The sequence below is a fragment of the Prosopis cineraria genome, unplaced genomic scaffold (assembly GCF_029017545.1).
Source record: "Prosopis cineraria cultivar Desert tree isolate PC_DT_omini unplaced genomic scaffold, ASM2901754v1 PC5, whole genome shotgun sequence".
NCBI classification, from domain to species: Eukaryota; Viridiplantae; Streptophyta; class Magnoliopsida; order Fabales; family Fabaceae; genus Prosopis; species Prosopis cineraria.
In genome coordinates this window covers 30,655,428-30,676,694 of record NW_026555336.1, presented here as the reverse complement: position 1 = coordinate 30,676,694, position 21,267 = coordinate 30,655,428, and the positions used below count along the sequence as shown (strand labels likewise).

Here is a 21,267-nt window from a genome sequence, read left to right as displayed (position 1 = left end):
GTTGAACCATCTAATTCAGTTAATCAAGCTTCAATTTTTGGTTGAAATGTTTTTCATAATAAATATAAATATGCATATACACAAACGCACACGTATATTTACTGGAAATTCCTAATTAGTAATTATTATTTTTAATGAAAAAAAGTCTATTGAAGATAAAAGAATATTTTACAATGATTGATTGATATTTTTAACTATTAAAATTCAATTTGTTGTTTTATTTTTTATTTCATCGTTTGGTATCATGAAAAATCCTGGGACATTACCACCTTTCATTTATCTTAATCGGAAGTTCCCCATTGTGGGACCAATATGTTTTTTAAAACACTTAATTATAAAATTAAAAATATATCATAAACAATTATAGACAATACTTAATTAATTGTAATAGATTTTTTTTCCTAGTGAATTACAAATAATTAAATTTGGGGAAAAAACTTGGAAAAATTTATAAAAATGTATAAAATAAATGTAATATGAGGTTGGTTCAAATTTTAAGTAGCAAAAATATGAACTAAACTGAATTGATGGGTTCGGCTAAAAGAAAAACAAACCAAACTTTATTCATGATCATGCAGTTCATGTCAATTTAATTCGATTTAGTTTGTTGTAATCAATTTGTATTGGTTTTGATGAACACCTTTCATCATCATCTCTTAATTTCAAAAATATGTATATTTCTTCAGGCAAATAGAGTCTTTCGAAACTTCTGATTTACAGATATTATGTGTTTCTTGTTTTTATTATATTTTTGTTACCGGAACAAACAACAAATAGTGACTTGAGACTGGTCAAAAATTACATCAGATATTTAGATACGTACATATATATGCCATGCATTTCTAAATTTTAAAGATAAAAATATATTTTCTTCGTATGCAAGACTCCATATGGTTGTGTTGTAATTTAATTTAAACATAAATACCTCAGGCAGTGTTGTAATTTCAACCTTATCGATTCCATGTAATTTCAACCAATACTATCTGATTTTAAACTGACGATCTGTATTGGATTTCCTAGCCTCCATAGCCGAACTACAAGAAAATTCAGAACTGATGAACAAATGATACTGGCTATTGTAAGAGCACCGTTTTACTGTTTCCTATTAGTAGTGCAGTATTATTTATTTACAGCGTTCACCTTACAAGTTACAACATCTACAAAGCTTACGTAATCACCAGAATAAAAGTAAGAGAGACTACCTCAGCCTGATAAACGCATCTATTATAAATATTTATTTAAGAAATAAGAAAATCTAAATCACTAAATCAACCATAGCGACAATCTCAGACTTTGCTGGACGCAAGCTCAATCTGGTTCTCATTTGTACCACTATCTTCATCCCCTTTACCATGCACCTGAATTGGCTTATAAACGTAGGCTTTAGCACAACCCACGTAGTAAACAAAGTTAACAATTTGGAGCAACGTGAGGAGCCAATAGAAGTACTCCAACTTGCCTTTGTTCAGATTATGATCAGGAAGCCAATTTGATCCATCAGGCTTACGACTGAACTTATGCACCAATGAAACCAGAAGCGTACTCATGTAATTCCCAGCCGAAATCGAAGTCCAAAACAAAGCAATGGAAGTACTCCTCATGCTTTCAGGAGCCTGGTCATAGAAAAACTCCAAGTGCCCTATGGACATGAAAGCTTCAGCCATTCCATGCAGGCTATACTGCGGCACAAGCCAGAACACGGAGATGGATTTGGCGGCGGTGGAGATTGCAGCTTGCCTGCGTTTCACTTCGACGAGCCCGGCGACGAGGGTGGCCAAAATGGAGATGACAAACCCTATGCCCATTCTGTGGAGGAAGGTGATGCCGCGGTCGAGGCCGGTGACACGGCGGGCGACGGGGATGAAGAGGCGGTCGTAGAAGGCGGTGGTGGCGAGCATGGTGAGGATGGTGAAGACGGTCATGGAGCCGGCGGGGATTTGGAAGGTGGCGGTGATGTGCCTGTCCATGGTCTTGGCTTGTTGGAGAGAGAAGGTGTTTTGCTGGGCATAGGCTGTGATGAGTAAGATGCCTGAGGCCCATATTGGGCCCATTCTTAGCAACGACTTGAGTTCCTCTACTCTATGAAATGTGTTTAGATTCCATAAATTTGGTTTTTTAAGGTCTCTCTCATCCTCTTCACCCACTATGGCTGCCTTGTCCAGAAATCTGCATTTAAGAGAATAAATAAAATTATATATATATCAAATTTTTTCATAATTTTCTTCCTTATATCTTGAGCTTAGGCTCTCCTTAGTATCCTTGAATTTTAAATTTAGAAATGGAAATGAAAATAGAATCAAGTTTTGGGCATGTTTGGTAATCTAGAGTGATTTTCAGAAATTGTAATTCCATCGGAATTGCTAGAACCAAATTCCATTAGGATGAAGGTGGAATTGATTCCATAGAAGTGCAGCTATGAGACACCTCTGCCCTTTTATGTGACTTCTCAATTCGTTTCAGAATAATGGCTGTACTCTCAACAATTATAATATTCAGAAGGGTATAGTTTTTAAAGAAAAAAAAATTGCAAAGGATATCCTAAACTTTTCTTACTTAAATATATATACTTATTAAAATAATAGTGAGATTTCATCTTCATACAAACTATACTTTTAAAATTTAATTTTATTTTAATTTCAATTCTAATTTTAATTCTAATTGTATCAACAACCTTTTCCTCATACTAAATGGGGCTTAGTGTTTGTTGCGTGCTAGTTGTGTGCCTGTGTCCTATGCACAAAATAGATAGACATGAACCGTAGTAGCTTGAGGGTTTTGACATTTCAATAATTTCGGCATGTCGCATTTGCAATTTCAAGCCACCAAATCATGAAGGCCCGTGAATGAAAATGGGTTTAGTTAATGATATTTTGTTCTTGTCCAAATTATACAAAATCCTTTGAATTTTAAGTCATAGAATATATAAATAAAAAATGAATTTTAAAATTTTGAAATTTGTGCAAAGGTCATGTAAGTCATGATTAATGAATTCTCTTCGTTGAATAATATTATTGGTTATAATTTGATTATTGACATGGATATCATATTGAACATTGTTTGTGTAAACATAACATGTGACCAGCCTACTTTTATATTGTTTTTTTAGAACTAAAGAAATAGTATGAAAAAATTGTGCACGCAACGGCAATTTGTGAGGCGCGACACCACATGACCAGTGACCACATGTTGTAACAGGGAAAAAACAAAAAATCAGTGGTCGCAGAAAATGAATGAATGAAGGAAAAGTAAGAAAGAGAGAGGATGATTGAGGATAATGATTGAATAGGCATGTATTTAAGGACAAACACGGGAGGAAAAGCAATAAAATCTGGGCCCCACGTATTCTTAAAAATCTGACTGCTTTCACCTAATACTCAAATTAGTAATGGTTTATTGGCCAAAAAAAATTAGCAATGGTTTATGTTGACCACCTTTACGTTCCTCGCCTAATAATATTGCCATTACTTCATGAACACATTTAGGACCTTCATGAACAATTCTACAGCCAGAAATTTAATAGGCCAAATTTATTCAAGTTAAACTTAAAATACTTAAATATATAAAAAGAATTTATATGACTAGCTTTGTAAATTTTTTTAAGCTTATATAAAAAGAATTTATATGACTAGCTTTGTAAATTTTTTTAAGCTTAAAAGAATTAATATCTCAGGTTTATTTGCTCTGAATAATTGAATTTTTAGAGTTTTTTTATTTCATTTTTTAGTCGGTTTCAATATTTGTGTTAAAAATTAAAAATTTTCAAATAACATAACACTAGAAGCCACTATTTTTTTTTCTTTTACTCTTGCTAAAATGAAACCAAGCATTTAAAGTAATATTTTCAGAATCGAACTAAATATTGAATTGAAAAAGTTAACAATTTACGATTTGCATGGTTTAACCCATTATTTGAATCAATGGTCAAACCAATAACATAATACTTAAATTAAAAAATTATATATGCATATAATAATTTAAATATAAAAATAAATATAAAATTGCTACTTAACTTAAAAATAAAATTAAATATTTTAAGTTTATCATGATTTAATAAGCCATATGATATAACATAATATTAAATAACTAAAAAAATTGGTAATTTTCTAAGAAAAAATTGGTAATTTTCTAAGAAAAAATTTGATAATTTTTTTAAACAGTCTGGTTTTTAAAAACTGAATCCAGTTCCCAACTTGATTCTGGTTCTCGATTCGATCGTCGGTCTAAAATGACCCAACCCGACTCAATCTCAAAACTGTTTGTACATATCGACTAAGCAAAAATCTGGACCTATCCAACCGTCCAGTCTAATCCCATTTTTTAATCATTGATTCAAAGTGTATGTATAAAAAGTAACCCCTTGTATTTATTATTCTTTAATATTATAAAAAAATTGAAAACAAATAATTAGTGGATCAATGGAGAGTCTAAGAAACGGTTTGTAAGTGCCCAGATGAAATAAAAGTTAATTTCAGTTAGTTAATAAAAAATAATTCGAGTATTTAAGCTAATTTCATTTGGGTTTGAACTTATTCAAGCGGCTGAAATAAGTTTAAAGTAAAGAAAAAAAAAATTTAAACACCTAAGCTCCATACACTAATTATTTGTTTTAACAAAAATTTATTCAGAGCAGGTCTACCAAACTTGACCCAGCTCTAACAAAACCCTTAACTACATGTCTCTAACTCGAAACCTGATTGAACTGTATTAAATAAAGAGGAGGGGGGGGGATTAAACAAAGAGCGAGACTTACTTGAACTGTTGAGAATGAAGGAGCTTCCCTTCCAAAGAAATGGAGGCATCCAGTTCATCGTTTTGGTACAATAATTCGGAGTCTGACACATGTCGTAGCTTTCTCTTCCTGAATGCAGCCACACCCACTTGGACCAATCGGGTAAACGGGCTCCCATCCGGATCCAAGTTCCGGTAAAATGGATATCCACCAACAAAGGTGATGATTGACAGAAACATGGCTATGGTTGGGACGCCTAGGCCCCATCCCCATCCCACATTATCTTGAATGTATACAATCACAGTCACAGCCACTAGTGTTGCTGCTCCCATGACAAAATAGTACCAGTTGAAGTAGGTCCACGTCTTGGTGGTTTGTTCTGGATCCGATTCATCAAACTGGTCCGCCCCGAATGCCACCACACAAGGCCGGATCCCACCTGCCCCGAGTGCCGCCAGCAGCAGTGACCCGTACAGTACTGCCAGCTGTCCTGAGTCAGCCTCTTGGCACACCTCCTTACCTACTTCACATGGAGGTGGCCTCAGCTTTGGAAGCACTGCTGATAATGTCAGACTTGTCATTGCCTGCAATAATATCACTTGTTAAAAATGAGGAGCCGTCTTCCAAAAATAGAAAAGCATGATATGGTAAGAAACAAGCGTGTTTACAATTTGGTAGAAAATGGAAGCTATGGTGATAGTCCAGAATTTTCCGGCGTAAGAGTCGGCGAGGAAGGCGCCTAGCAAAGGAGTCAAGCTGGCAGTTCCATTGAAGTTGGTGACTGTATTAGCTGCTTTGGTTAATGGAAGGTGTAGTTGTGTTGTCAAGTAGCTAATCATGTTTGTACCGAAACCCACCACTGCTAGCTTCTCACACACATCATTAGCTTCATTCACAAAAGGAAAAAAAAAAAAAATCAAAACCCATTAACGAAAAGGCTTACACAGAATCATCAGTGCTTCTGTGTGAAGGGGAAAACAACAACATTCTGAGAATTCAAATCCATACACACACACATACTCGTGACAGAAAAACCAAGAGAGAAGTGTTGAGAGGCTTACCAAAGATAAAGGGCAATGTGAGAAGGCCTCCCTTTTTCCTTCTTCTAACATGGTTGTGATCTTTCTGCTCCATCTTGTAAAGATTCTATATGTTATATGATCTGCTTGTACATAAAAATTGGAGCAAGCTAATCAAGTATTTATAGGCCAAGTTTGAAGTATGTGAGGAGAGGAGGGATCTGGAGTACTTGGATGGAAATCTGGTGAGTGCCTAAATCAATTAATTCAACAAGTGTCTTAATTGTAATTATTAAATTTTATCAATATTTAAAAATTATTAAAATATATTTTTAAAAAAATTCAAAACAACATCAAAACAATAATCACATATGCTATCAACTCCAAAAATTTAAAATTTAATATTTTAAATATTATATAACAAAGTCTCTTTCAATTATGTGGTTAAATCAAGCGATTATTTTCATATCACGTGAAGCACTTATTAAATAAGTATATTTTTGTCCGGTCTGGACTCCCAAATATTAGAGCTGCCAATGCTTAAGAACCATTCACACGTCACTCACTTCTATAGGTAGCACTGTAGCAGAGTCATTGCTACAGAATTTTTTTTTAATTTATACAATAATATAATTAAGTTTAGATCTAGGGGAAAGAAATGTGCAAATAAAACCAAAGTGTAAAACATCATATGCCAAGTACCCGTGAAGCGATTGGCCTCTTTTTTTGTCCTAAATATGAAAAAGAAGCATATCATATATGGATTCAATGAAATGAAGATTCTGATTGGTCAACAAGCAAATTATTGGAATTTCCCCCCAAGTCGAAGTGCCTGGGTTTATAAATTTGGTGGGATTGCATACTTTATTTGGATGAGGAAAAAAATGAAAGCAAAGAACAAAAAATGAAAGGAAGAAAAATGGAAGGAAGATAAAATTAAAGAGAAAATATTAATGTCTCTCATTGTACTTGGAAGAAAAAATATAGAGAAAAGAAGAGCGACTAATACCTACATAAAAAATATATAGGTAATTTTAGAAAACATGTTTAGTTTACTCTTCAAAATCTTTCCACAAAGAAAAACTTCTAGAAGAAAACATTTGAGTCTGATGATTTTTTTGTCCTATAATTTTCCTTTTTTTTTTCCTCTTACTATCCAAAAAAGGACATATCTATCTTCTCAAATAATTTTCTTTTCCCTACTTTTCTCTCCATCTAAAAGAAAGTATTAGTGAATTATGTCCATAAAAATAAATAAAGAAACAATAAAATAACATGCAAGTAGAAAAATGCATTTAAATTTTTTAAGTGAGCATATCTATCTTATATAATTAAATTGTATCTTATATGGACAAGTACATCTTATCTTTATTTTTGGGTCCTCTCACAACTTGCACGCTGTAGCATGTTGATATATACAGTCCATCCTTTTAGTTTCCATGTCATCTACTGAATTCTCAATTTTAACCTTGGTTCATTGGATCCGGGAAATAAATGAATGTGACAATTTTTTATTTATTTTTGCTTTTCTCTATTGAATGATCAATCTTATTCACTAGTCTCCTTGGATTCTTTAGACTTGCAAATACAGAGCAAGCATGGACACAATATTTAAATTTTGTTTGTAAAAAAAATGTGAAAATTAGTTTAATTAGCCCAGCCCTATATCCTACATAATTTTCAATTTCGCCCCATGTATATGTTTGTCTAGATTCAACATTGATGCCCACAATTTAGGTCATAACATATTAACATATGCATCGAACAAGAAGTTTTATCCCACAATATTATAACAGATCATATCTCTAAAATTTGAGATAGACTAGAACATAATCATGAAATTTGCATTCACATCCAAAGCTATATGCATGTTTAATAGGTTTATCAACATATTTATTGACTTATCTAAATATATATGATCATAAAAGATCGTTAATGAAGTTGAGTGCTTCATTTGAGTTCATGACAAAAAAATTGATTTTGTTATTCTATCATTTTCAATAACTAAACGGATTCACTATATAAAATGAGAATTTTACAACTACATATATTGATTGCCTTCAAAATAGATATAAAAAGGCTATTATCTACATCAGGTGCCTTAAGCCCTTGACACATAGTGCCAATTTTATCATTTTCAAAACTTCTTTAATATTCAGGAGCCATTCTCATTTCAAATATAAATTAATTGATTATATAAATCCATCTATCCATCTATTTCTATTTCTACTTTAATTGTAAAATCCATTGGTTTATTGTTGATAAATAGTTGCGTCTACAGTGTTTCACTTTTGATTAGTGTTATTGATCCATGCGGGTCCCCCATGATGTTCTGGAATTTTGTTACAAAACCAAAATCAAATAAATAGGGAAAAAATAAAATAAAATGAAACTGATACACAAGGAAGAAGCTAATAATTAAAAAAAACATAAAAAATTAAATAAAAATAGCTAAAAAATATGAGAAAATCCAATCAATTATCGATCAAGAGAACTGGACCTAATTAATAAAATAAAAATAGGAGAAAACTAATAAAAAAAAAAAAAAACAATTCCAAACAATTACCAACCAAGAAGAACTGGACCTAATTAATAAAATAAACAAAATAGCTAACATAATCAAAATCCAATCACAACGATTGAAGCTACCAAAATCAAAATCAAATAAGGACTAAAATAAAAAAACGCATTAAACAATGATTACAGAATAAAATAACACAGTATTTTGGCGAAACAAAATTGGAAAACGCATGAAGTATAGAATATCAAAAAAAAAAATCAGAAAAATATAATTGCACAACATATTCTTATAAATGTACAACTATTCAATATTTATTAAGAAAAGCAGCAGCAGAAGATACGAAAAAATTTTAAAAAAAAAAGACATGCAGGATAGAGAAACTTCATTCTTGACTTCATTATAGTTGTTCCATTCTCTTTTTTTTTTTTGGGGGGGGGTGGGTTAGGAGAGAGTACATTTAAAGCGACGACAAAGTTCGATGAATAAATATGCAGCCATGGTGAGAAGATGCAATGAAGTTTCATCGTCAAAAGAGACGACGATGATTAAATTGAAAGAGAAGGAGAAGAGGCAGAGGTTGGGGATGGTGACGAGGATGAAGGTTTTCAGAGATGGTGAAGCGGAAGCAAGTAAGGAAAAATTGAGAGATTTGGAGATGGTGAAGTTAAAAGATAAAGAGGGTTATGGATTGTTGTGAAAGGGATGCATGGTGAATACAAAAATATTTATTTTTTGTTGATAAAGTTTTTTTTTTCCTCATCAAATTGATAAAGTTAGTTACCTGTAATTACTCATACAATTATATTTAACATCTTTTAAATATTATTATTTGTTGTAAAATCATTAAATTAATATTTACTAAATGTTTAACTTTTACTCCCTCCGTTAAAAAATGTAAGACATTTTTTGAGGAGTTGGACGTTAAAAAATATAAGACATTTTTAGTCTTTCGAGATGTAATTATTGTCTTTTTTTTTAAAGTATCCCTATTGATAATGACTTTATATTTATTGTAGAGTGTTTAATAGGAGTAAATATAAAAAGATAAAGTTAGTTTGAAAGTAGGTAACTACTTTATTAAGGGGTGAGATTTAATTAAAATATCTTATATTTTTTAATAGAAAGAGTATTGGTTTTGATGGGCTGTTTAGTTTTAAGGGAAATGAAGGAGATGCGAAGGATTTTAATGAGTTTTGATTTAATTACTTGACAAAAATAGTGGAGTTGGGTTAAAAGCTTTTTTTTTAAATTATTGTTTACTGTTTTCTCTTTATTAAAATTTTATAATCCTAATTGTCTATTTTTAAAAAATTATTCAATGAGTTCAATGAGTTTGATTTTATTTCCTTATTTTTCATTCCCCTTAAATCAGGGATCAAATTTCCCGTATATCATCATGGGTTCTAAAATCTAGTTAGATTGAATGACTTGTGATATTAAAAAAAGGATGCATAGATTTCCTTTTCTTTTATGATCTATTCTTTCTTTTCTTTTCTTTTTTTTTCGTTTTATAAAATCTTCAAAAGTTTTATAATATAAAATTCTTCCTTCGTATAGGGAAGCAGCTCTTCAAAAGCCACTATATACCAATAGCTTGAATGGCATTGACAACAAATCAAGTTGTATAACTGTTTTTTAATAAATAAAAAAATACGAAGACAGCACAAGGAGTCATGTTAACTTAAAAAAGATGACATATATAAAATGTGTAAACTTAGTTTAGGTGGTGAATGCTGGAGGTGAGTACAGATGAAATTAAAGTTTCATTTTTTTTTACCTAGGGAATATGAGAAAATTAATTATATAAGGAGAATGATAATTAAATTTCAAAAAAAAATTAACGATGGTTAAATTCCAAAATATTTTAGTTAAAGATAAGTTACAAAAATTAATTTAGATAGTTGTAAATATGATGACTTCAATTGTAAATTAGGCATTTAAATCTCATAAGTTACTTCTAGTGCTAAAAATCTTATATTTGCAATTATGTAAAATAATATTTACAATTCATCTTTAAATAAAAATTGACTAAATTGTAACTAAATTCCTATTTTAGGACTTAAACATCATTAATTTTTATATTATTATTATTATTATTATAAAATGGCTAAGTGACTGTTTGGATACTCAAAAATAATCAATTCTACCTATCAAAACCATGGTTTGATAAAGAAAACATCCAAAGGCCTCATTTTTCTCATGATTGATTGTCCTTCTAAGACTCAGTAAGCAAGCTGTGGCTGTTTCTCACAATCAATTATCACATTTGGCTTCATTACTATTTGTCAGATTTTTTAATCTACTAAATATGGGTCTGACGTGCTTATTCCTGAATGAGATTTGAACTATTCAGATTTTAATTTAAATTGTTTAGATTTAAAGTATTATTATATATTATATTTATTAAAATAAAAATTATAAATAATTTTAATAACTTTTTATTTTTAATCTAGTTTAGATTTAATTTAGAGAGTTTAATTTAATATTAAAATATAACAGTTAGGTCTTTAACAAAAATATTAAAAAAATAATTTGCAAATATCAATTTAGGTAATTGCAAACAAAAATTTCAATTATAAACTGAAAATCACATAAAATATTAAATTTTTTATTTAAAATTGAAGGTGGATGGGATTGAAACGAAATCAAAAATCAAATTGAATCAAATTAAATTTGATCTATTCAGTTATATATTTCAATTAAATTTTCTTTCAATAAAAATATTGATTAATCAATTCAAGTCTAGGAATTATTGAACCAATTAAACCGAACGAAATGAATTATACATAATTTATATGCATATTTTTTTTCTTTTTATATTTTTGAAAAAGTGAATAAGATCATAAAAGAGAAGCCTTAACACCCTTCGATTTTCCTCCATTTTCACTCCCCATATACTCAACCTCTTATCTGAATAAGTAAGAAATACTGAAATAGCTTTCCATCTTTTGCATGTTTGCTTTTCCATTTCTCGTTTTCTGCTCTCCCCTTGTAATAGTAGTCTTTTTTGTTTGTGTGTTGTTTTGTTCTTTCTTCTATAATTTGATTTTTAATGCAGCAATCCTAAGTTTTATTAGTTTTCTCGTGAATTGTGAAGTAGAATAACTATTTTTTGTCAGACATTTAATAGTAGAGGGAAAATGGATAGAAAATTTTATCCATATAACAACATTAACGGACTCCACTGACTCAAATTAGAATTTACTAATTGAATAGTTTGATTGAATCAAACCATTATAATTAATTTGATCAAGATTTGATTCAATAAAAAATATATAATTTGGTGGATTGGTTTCGAAAAAGTTGAAACTGAAGTGATTGAACCAAATTGATTCTCACTTTTATTTACAATTAAAATTCCTTAATTTATAATTATTTAAATTAATATTTAATGGCCACCTACTTTTTTTTTAAAAAAAAAATTTAGACCTATCCGATTCAATAAAAAATATATAATTCGGTGGATTGGTTTCGAAAAAGTTGGAACTGAACTGATTGAACCAAATTGATTCTCACTTTTATTTACAATTAAAATTCCTTAATTTATAATTATTTAAATTAATATTTAATGGCCACCTACTTTTTTTAAAAAAAAAAAAACTTAGACCTATCCTCTTATTAATTTCCTTTTGACTTGACTGTAATGCGACTGAAAGGAAAAAATTCAACACATTAATTACTAATATGTTTCGAAAAAAATAAAATAAATTATTAAGATATCTTTTGTTAACATGTGTATATCTTTGATCAATCAAATACATTATTTATAAGATTGGTCAATACCCTTTTATTAATATGTTTAGAAAGAAATAAGATATTTTATACATTATTTGGAAAGAAACATACATATATAATAATTAGGAGGGAAGTGTAATATTAGAATAAGTATAATTAATGAAGCACTATTTTTTTGTATTTAATAAAATTTTATTTTTACCAAAGTGTCATATATTTTGAGAGATTGAATAACCTCTAAATATGTCTCATGATTTAATACAAAGAAAGTGTTTTCATATAAAATGGAGTATTGATATATTATCACCAATAGTAAATCATAGTTTTCTTATATTATCTCGTGGTTTATGTTCTTTCTTCAAAATTCACAGAAGACCTGGAAAGGCATGTATTATTTATGGCATTTGTTGTTATTTGAATGCATATACTCCCTCCAATATTAAATACAGTCCGTTCTGTTCACTTTATTAAAATTAAGGCAAGCTAATTAAATTATTAAAATGGTCTAAAATGAAAAAAAATATACTCTTATTTAACAGCATGAATTGGAAAAATAAATCCTATAAAGTTAAATATAAGGATAATCTTAAAAAAAAAAACGCTCCATCTTTCAATATAAAGTGACCAATATGATTACCGAATTTTTTTTCTTTTTTAGTTGGAATAAGTTGGATCAATACACACAAGGATTTAATTACTTTATTGAAACTAAGGCAAGCTAATTAAATCATTAAAATGATCCAAAAAAATTAATCTTTTACTCTTACTTAAAAGAATGAATTAAAAATAAAAACAAATCCTACCAACATTAAGAATTGAATCTAGCAATTTAATAAACTAATATTTAAATTCTCAATGAAAGATGTACTTAAATTTATTATTCAAATATATTTGGAATAGAATCGCTTCTAATAAAAAGATACACATATAAGCAATAAATAATTATCAATACATATAAGGATTGGATTTTTGGAAGGATTGGATCGAAATGTATGATGAGTAAAAGGTGATGGAAGGGAGGGACTTGGGGAAGTGGGCATTGGATGTGAGAGATTGATAGGGGAAGTGATAAGGATGGGCGGTTTGTGAATAATTGCAAACTACAAACTTAATGATTGTGTCTTCCATTATTTCTCCGCCTCCCATACCCCACAACCACCGCATGCCTCTCCTTTTTAATTTGTTTTAATGTTTTTTTAATATCTTACTATAATCGGCAATTAACTTAATAAATATGTCTTTAAGATAAAATAATTTTTCAATTTTATCTTTATTAAAAATTAAAAAAGAGAAATATAAAATATATGATGAACCGTAAAATTAAATTTATAAAAAAATAAAATCAAAATTGATAATAAATAACAATTTATGTGCCTTGTGATAAGGACAAAGAAATCCTTCCAAAATGTGCCGTACAATAAAGGCGGAGGGTGTAATTTTGCTACTCTACAAATCATAAACAAAGTCAGTTTTGGTCAAAATTTAGATGGTTAGAATTAAATATTTAATATATTTTTATTTAATTAAACAATTATAATTAAATTTTAAAAAATAATGATATTAATGATAAGACTTTTTTGCAAAATAAATAAAGGAAAAACTTATATACTTAACATTATATATTTAATGTGATTATTTTTAATTAAATCATGCGGATCTTTTATAGATTATTTATTCTGTAACAAACTCTTCTTATTAATATTATTAACATAATAAAAATTCAATTATTTTGATTTAATTGGATGAAATTATGTTAAGTATATAAAGCTAAATATATAAGTATTGCTAAATAAATAATATAAAAAAATTTGCATGTTTTAATTTAATAGGAAACGAATACCTTAAATATATAAGACTAATAAGTATATATTTTTTTTAAAAAAAAATTTATTTAATTTCTTAAATATTTTAAATTGACTTGATTACCAAAAGAGGTTCACTTCTATATTTTTTTAAAAAAGAAGTTCACATCTATATTCATGTTAACAAACTTAGGGCGCGAAAGTTTATTTTAAAATGTTTTTAAAAAACATTTTTAGGGGGAATTTGAATTACTGCTCCTTCTTGCCCCTTTTACATCGTTATTGATTTTATCTGTGAAAATAAACTGTATATGATGTTATTAAATTCTGTATATGATCATATTATTTTATGTGACTATATCTAAATGAATGAACAAATGAATGATAATACAGAGAAAATGATTTTGGCATAACTACATGAGCCATATGCTACTCAAAATGGAAAAAAAAAAGTTTGAAGATCATTTTTTTCTCTAATTTTTTATAAGGAGCATTAGATATCCTGTATTAAAAAGTGAAGCAATAATCCCTCTAAACAATTTTTTGAGGAGCAAAATTGCCCTTTTTTTTATCATCTTCATCATTATTTGTTAACGTATAATAGTTGCAGAGTTATGTATAATACACTAAGACATTCTGATTTATTTTAACTATTTGATGTGGACCAAAGGAGTTGACAATGATAGTGGTAGCGGCAAAAATTGAGTTAATTTTAACAACAAAACATAGGCAAAATGGGTCAAAACGAGGCAAAGTGGGTCAAAATGTTTTTGTTATCATTGTGTATGGGCTCACAATTATTTTACTTTAATAGATAATGAAAAAGATGATGAGTTTTTGACAGAAGAGCAATTCTATTCCTAGAAAAATTATTTAGAAGGGATAATTCCCCTCTCTTTAGTATAAAGTACCCACTCAAAAAAAGTTTAGAGGAAAAAATAGTCCTTAAATAAAAAAAAATCATGTTATTCATAACATATAAACAATGTGAATCTCATATGTGTTTAATTTTCTAATAATTACCTAATATTTGCGCTTTTGTCCCCATTGATAGCATAATGCCATAATCAATTAATGCCCACAATATTTTAAAAACTTTAGTTGTTAAGGGAATAAAACATCATTAAAGCACAATTGTCTAAATCTACCTAAGCCCTCATTTTTCAACCATGTTTAAGCTCATTTCAAACGTCTATCGAATAATGAGAGGCGTGTGATTCAACTTTTTGTGGAAGTTAAATCAACTTATCTTAATATTTTGAATTCGAGTTTTGGAGTATACATGTTAAATAAATATATTAAAAATATCCCTAAAATACATGTAAAGTTGCTGTTTATAATAATGATCTTATAAAGTGGGGTTCATATTAGTTTGGATAGGTGGTAGTAATACTCTCAAATTTTCCAAGACACCAAGTGATGGAATAAAAAAAAAAGAGAAGGAAAATTAGAAATTCAATCATTTCTCTATTTCCTTACAACGGGGCTAAAAAAATAAAAGAAGAAGAAAATCACATATCACTTTAATTCCCATAAATAATCAATTTATTAAATTGATTTTTTTTTCATTTCTCTTATTAAATAGTAAAGGTTAGTTGGCTATAGTTCGGCTCCATGTCGAAGAAAACTAGTTCATAATGTTTCAATTATTTTCAAACTGTTTCAAAATGTGGGCAATTCTGGCCATAAAAAATGTAGGCTATTCATTAATAAGATCATGCCGAAGACAAAATGTCGCGTGGCGCGCTAGATGTCACAAGTTGGGATAAAGCTATAAAAGATTTTTCACACCGCAAAGTATACTTTTTTAAGTTCTAGTGGGGAAAAAAGTACCAAGAGGAGGATTGTTGCAAATAAAGGCTAGAATAAAATGAAATAGAATAAAAAATAAAAATAAAAATAAAATAATTAAAGAAAATAGGTAAGCATATTCATAAAGAGAAGAATAATTTAATTTACAGAATTAAAAACTATGATTCATGAAACTTTTAAAAGGTATGATAATTTTTATATTTATAGTATATATTAATAAATTTTATCATGCTTAACATAAATGAAAGGGTGATAATTATTTTTTTTAATTTTTTTCAATCTATTTCTTTTTTTTTTAATAACCAAATAGGATGTAAATAATGGCATTAATTATTGATAAGGATTAAGGATGCGTCTAATTTCTGGGCTAACGGTGTTAGTCCTTTTCTAGGAGTGTGTGCGCGTACCCAAAGTGCTTTGAATATATATAAGTTGAGATTGGAGAGTGACTGAGCATAAATAATATATAGATATATATATATTAAAAAAACGATTAAGTATAGGTTGAGATTGAATGCTCATATTTTTTAATAATTAATTTAGCTTTATATCAAGTATGGCATTACAGAAGTAATTATTTATTAAGAGGATTAATGAAAAAAATATCAATATAAAATAAAGATTTACATATGGCTTTTATTGATTTGAAAAAAAAAATTTGACTGTGTATCAAAGGAAGTACTTTGAAAAACCCTAAAAAAGAAATGAGTGTAGGTTGTCTATATTAAAACTATACAAGATATGTATGAGAGAATAACTAGTATAAAAACGTTTGACAATGAAACAAAAGACTTTTTTATAAAGATTAGACTATATTAAGGATCATATTTGAATCCTTATTTGTTTGGCCTAATCTTAGATGTTTTGATTGAGCACATTCAAGAGAAAATTCCTAAATGCGTATTCTGTGAATGATATATGTTATTATTGTTTAAATAAAAACAAATTAACTACAAACTTGAGTTATAAAGGAGGACATTAGAGTCAAAAGGTTTTCACCTAAACATGAATAAGATAAAATATTTGCATTGTAATTTTAACGAAAGGTTAATCAATAGTAATTTGAAATTGAAATTGAAAAATTAGATTATATCGCAAGTAGAAAATTTTAGATATTTGAAAAGTATTATTCAACATGATGAGAAATTGATGGGGATGTTGCACATAGAATACAAGTTAGTGGTTTAATTGAAGAAAGGTTATCTGGTAAAAAAAATGATAAAAGGCTAAATAAGTTATTTGTAATCAAAAAGTACCTAAAACTTAAAGAAAAGTTTTATCAAACTATTATAAAATCAGCTATATTGATATGGTAGTAAATATTGAGTTTTAAAGGGACAGTAGGAACATAAAATTGAAAGTAATAGAGATAAAAATATTGAGATGGAGGTATGGGCATACACGTAAAAATAAAATTTAAAATGAGCATATACATAAAAAGTGAACATAACATTTATTACAAGGTAAAAATAGTTTAAAATGGTTTGGATATATATAAAGAGACCACAAGAGGCTCTAGTGAGGAGAATGAAATAGATCATTTTGAGCCTGTAAAGAAGGATAGAGAAAGTTCAAAAAAAAAAATACTTATAAAAAGTGTTGATCTTAACATCTTAGTTAACCAAATTTCTCAAAAGTTTGGTAAATGATAAAGTATTCTAGCATAGTACAATCCATATAATTGACCTCACCTAGCATAATAAGGCTTATGTTGTTTGTATATACAAAGAGCAAACCAAAATGCTCTTCTATATTGAATAGTCACTGAAAGAGATTTTCAAGCATCACTATCAATCTTAACATTCAATTTTATGATCTCAATTGTCACAAAGAATCATGATCCTTAGCTTATAAATAATTTCAAAAATTTAAAGGTACATGTAATTTAGGAATAATGACAATTAGCATATAAATTAAAACATTTAGGTCCTAACAAAATTTAAAAAATAAATTATAAGTTAATTCAAACATACAAATAAAATTTTATCTTAACATAATATGATAGTTATGATTAAAACTTAAATGTATTATCTACCATGGAAACTTGTGAATTTTTTTTTATTGATATTTGCAACTTATTTTTAAAATTTTTTGTCATGAACCTAATTATCTTTTTTATAAGATAAACCTAATTATCTTTAATTCAAAGTTTTGATATTTAACTCTCATCCTCCCATTAATTTAGCATGTTTGGAACCCATTGAAAACCACAAACATGGTTTTTCTTAGAAAGCAGTCGGATGGTGTCAAATTGGTAAAACATATGGCTCCATTGGTTGAACATGATCATGTATTTTTTTAAAAAAAATATTTTAAGATTTAAATATTGTTTTCATAGAACTGGTAAAAAACTATTTTTGATTAAAATCATTTAAATACAAAGGTTAAATGGAAAATATGTCCTGCAAGTTTTTTTGACAAGTACAGCTAATGTAAAGTTTCCCTTACTATTCTCCAATTAATTTTAAATTCAAGATAATCAAGGAAATATCTCAAAAAGATTATCAAGTGTATAAGTTTTACAAAACAAAATCCCAAATTTTCAAGGTTAAAACACTTCAATATACCTTTACAATTTAAAAATCAAAGCTATAGATGTATGCAAAAATATAGGATCTTTCATAGGTTAAAGCATTTGCATAATAATTGAAAACAACAAAATAATGTAGAAAAGCAGACGTTCACAGCACGTTTGCCTCTGAGTTGTGCAATGCGGAGCATCATATTTTTTTACAGCATAACTATTGTCATTTGACAACAATAGGGGGCAAACTACTAACAAGACTCATTTTTCCATCCAAGATTTGATTGAGGTGATTTAAGTATCTGTAAAGAGCTTTCTCCTAACTCTAACAATTGTACTGATTTTACAATCATAACATTTTCTAATCAGAAGTTCGACACTCGGTACAAAACTCACTCCTTTTCAATCCTATTACACAATGTGGGTGCCCAATTCACATTTCAAGTGCCAAGAGCCTAATTACAACCTAGACCATACTCAATAGACCATATCAAACCTATACAATACACCACATCTTACAATCATTATATAAAACACATTTTCAACACTTAACCACTGAATCACAAAAATAGGAGGAGGAGCCTCAATGTCATAATCATCATAATGATTCAATATCAATTACATTTTTACTCACTTTTTACTTACACTAGTATTTTGACCTTTCTAGATTTCACAATTTATAAAATACCCTTCCTAAGCTCAAAATACATAGTTCAACATTAACTAACATATAATGCAAATAAGCACACATGTAAACTCCTAGTTGGCAATATCATTGATAATTATACACATTAAAGGTGACACTGTAAGGTGTCATTCTTCTTAAACTAGCTTCCTCATTAAACAAGTAAAAAAATTAGTTAGGTTCGAGTCTCTCATAAATCAAGTAGGACGATACAACAAATTTTACCTAGGCCAATCTCAAGCTTCAATTGTAGCTTTATCACATAGATTTTAACTCACTACTCCTCTTCCTTAGTGACCTCCTACCTCTCATGATCATGTAGTGTATAAAAATATAATTTCTCATATCATGCAAGGAATCCTCATACAAGCATGCTCAATATTCTCATTGTGCTAACACTACATATGTTCATCTCACATATACATGGCAACACATCATTGGACTCCATAACATGTTACATCATTGAACTCTACTTACAATATTCGTAGAACTCCACAACTTGCAAAATCATTGAACTCCTCTTTTATATACATTTCATTGAACTCCATAACATATCACATCGTTAAACTCCACATAAAACCATGTCATAGAACTCTACTAACACTAATTCATAGAGTTTTCACACACCTCATGTCATTGAACTCTATAAAAACATAATATTTGATTTTCATATGCTTTTATGCCACACTTGCATGTCAAATAATTTCACACACTTTGATTATAACATTTAAATTAATAAATCAATTAACATATAAAAGTACAAGAAAGATTCACCCCCAATTACTAACTTTCAAAGCTTTCACAAAGCTTGAATGGTGCAAAATATGATCATTCTACATTTAATCACAATATAATTCATCAATATCCTTTTTTGAATAATTTTTATCTATCTCTATACTTCAACTCTCTCTTTATTCAATTTCCTCATACAAAAAGATATCTATAGGATTTATTAGCTTTCTTTAACTCATATTAACCTCATTAAACTCTCAAATAGCCATTAATGGCTTTACATTACACCAACTACTTCATTTATGGTGAAATTTTGGGTATTTATTACCCCAAAACTATCAAAACTTGCAATACCATAAATACTAGGTTTAAATAGCTTAAACAACTTTCATTAATTCTTAATAAGTCAATGGGTTCTAACTCATAGCCTCTACAGACTAAAAATCATCTTTCTCAACTAAATCCTAACTTTCAAATTCAAGAAAATGCAAGAGGAAGAGAGAAAAAGAGCTTAGAATTCTTACCTTTAGTATTTGAAAGCTTCAAAATACTCTTAATGCCTTCAAATCCTAAGCCCTAGCAGAGATTTTCATGAATTCCTTAGTTCCTCTTTTGCTTCTCTTGCATCACAGCATGCCATGCACGCGCTGTGGCATATGACATAAAGTCATTTCCCTTTATTTTTCTCACTTTCTGACATCCAAGTGGCCTGACTTTACTCCAAATTATATCCTAAGACTAAAATCACAACCCATAACACCCATTAGCTCTATGTAACCACACACTAAATTAATTTACTTAATCAACTTCATTTACTCAATTAATTAGGGATTAAATTCTCCATGATGTTATAACTATTAACTAATATTTTTAACTTTTAATTAGTGCAACTTTACCTTGAAATTTTGAAAAACAGGACATAGCTACCTTATAGTAATGTTTGATCAGTGTTGACAGTTAGTTAAAAAAAGAATGGCTAGAGTTCAATAGAAATTTCATCTTGAATTTTTATTTTTGACAAACCAATTAGAATCATAAATTTTCTATTAGTACAATTTTTTGGTTATCAATGTTCAAATTAAAATAAAAATCTAACAACTCATTATAAATGTTAAAAATTGATTCATATTTCTAGATTTTTATTAGAGGTCTTGCTTGAGGTTACTTGGATGCAAAACCAATTCCACTAGAGTGCTCCACCATGAACTTTCCCTTGAGCAAAATCCAGACTTTTTTCTTCTTTTTGTCTACAATCAAGTGCTTAACTATGAGCAAATACATACTTATTCAAACCTGCCTCATGGGTAACATCAACTACCTCGTATTTTGACTTAGAATCATTCAGTATAATTCAACCCAAAAACTTTTGATTTTAAATTATAAGATGGATCTATCTTCTAATTTCAAAGTTGATAATCTAAACATATTGTATCAATTAAAAGTTTAGGATACTAATTACTCTTTCAAACAAACTTCTAAAGCAAAATTGCTCTTTAACTATCAAAATAATAGTCAATGTTAGTCAAACTATTATAAACCAACATGATACCAGTTTTTAAACTTTTCGGAATAATATTACATCAAATAAAAATTAATTGCATTTGGCAAAAAATTTCTAGGGCGAATTAAATTTATCCTTTAAACCTAAATATTAATCATTTTTATTCAAATGACTTCTATACAATAAAAAGGATCCAAACAAAAATTA

The 21,267-nt window shown here is 28.7% G+C and overlaps 1 protein-coding gene across 1 annotated transcript; it reads right to left on the bottom strand.

Moving 5' to 3' along the window:
* Window positions 1-1,070: 1,070 nt before the first annotated feature.
* LOC129311581 (protein NRT1/ PTR FAMILY 3.1-like) lies at window positions 1,071-5,949 on the bottom strand. The gene is made up of 4 exons (XM_054953919.1): window positions 5,791-5,949; window positions 5,398-5,615; window positions 4,751-5,313; window positions 1,071-2,166 (listed from the first exon to the last, which is right to left on the bottom strand). The coding sequence occupies exons 1-4, from the start codon at window positions 5,861-5,863 to the stop codon at window positions 1,287-1,289; spliced, it is 1,734 nt and encodes a 577-aa protein (XP_054809894.1). The 5' UTR covers window positions 5,864-5,949; the 3' UTR covers window positions 1,071-1,286.
* Between the last annotated feature and the right edge of the window lie 15,318 nt (window positions 5,950-21,267).

What these genes read in the sequence shown, in the direction of transcription:
- LOC129311581 (XM_054953919.1), bottom strand. Translation starts at nt 5,863, where the DNA reads ATGGAGCAGAAAGATCACAACCATGTTAGAAGAAGGAAAAAGGGAGGC. An exon ending in CTTCCATTTTCTACCAAATT is followed by an intron (nt 5,314 to 5,397) that starts GTAAACACGCTT and finishes ATATTATTGCAG; the next exon opens with GCAATGACAAGTCTGACATT. An exon ending in CTTCATTCTCAACAGTTCAA is followed by an intron (nt 2,167 to 4,750) that starts GTAAGTCTCGCT and finishes TCTTAAATGCAG; the next exon opens with ATTTCTGGACAAGGCAGCCA.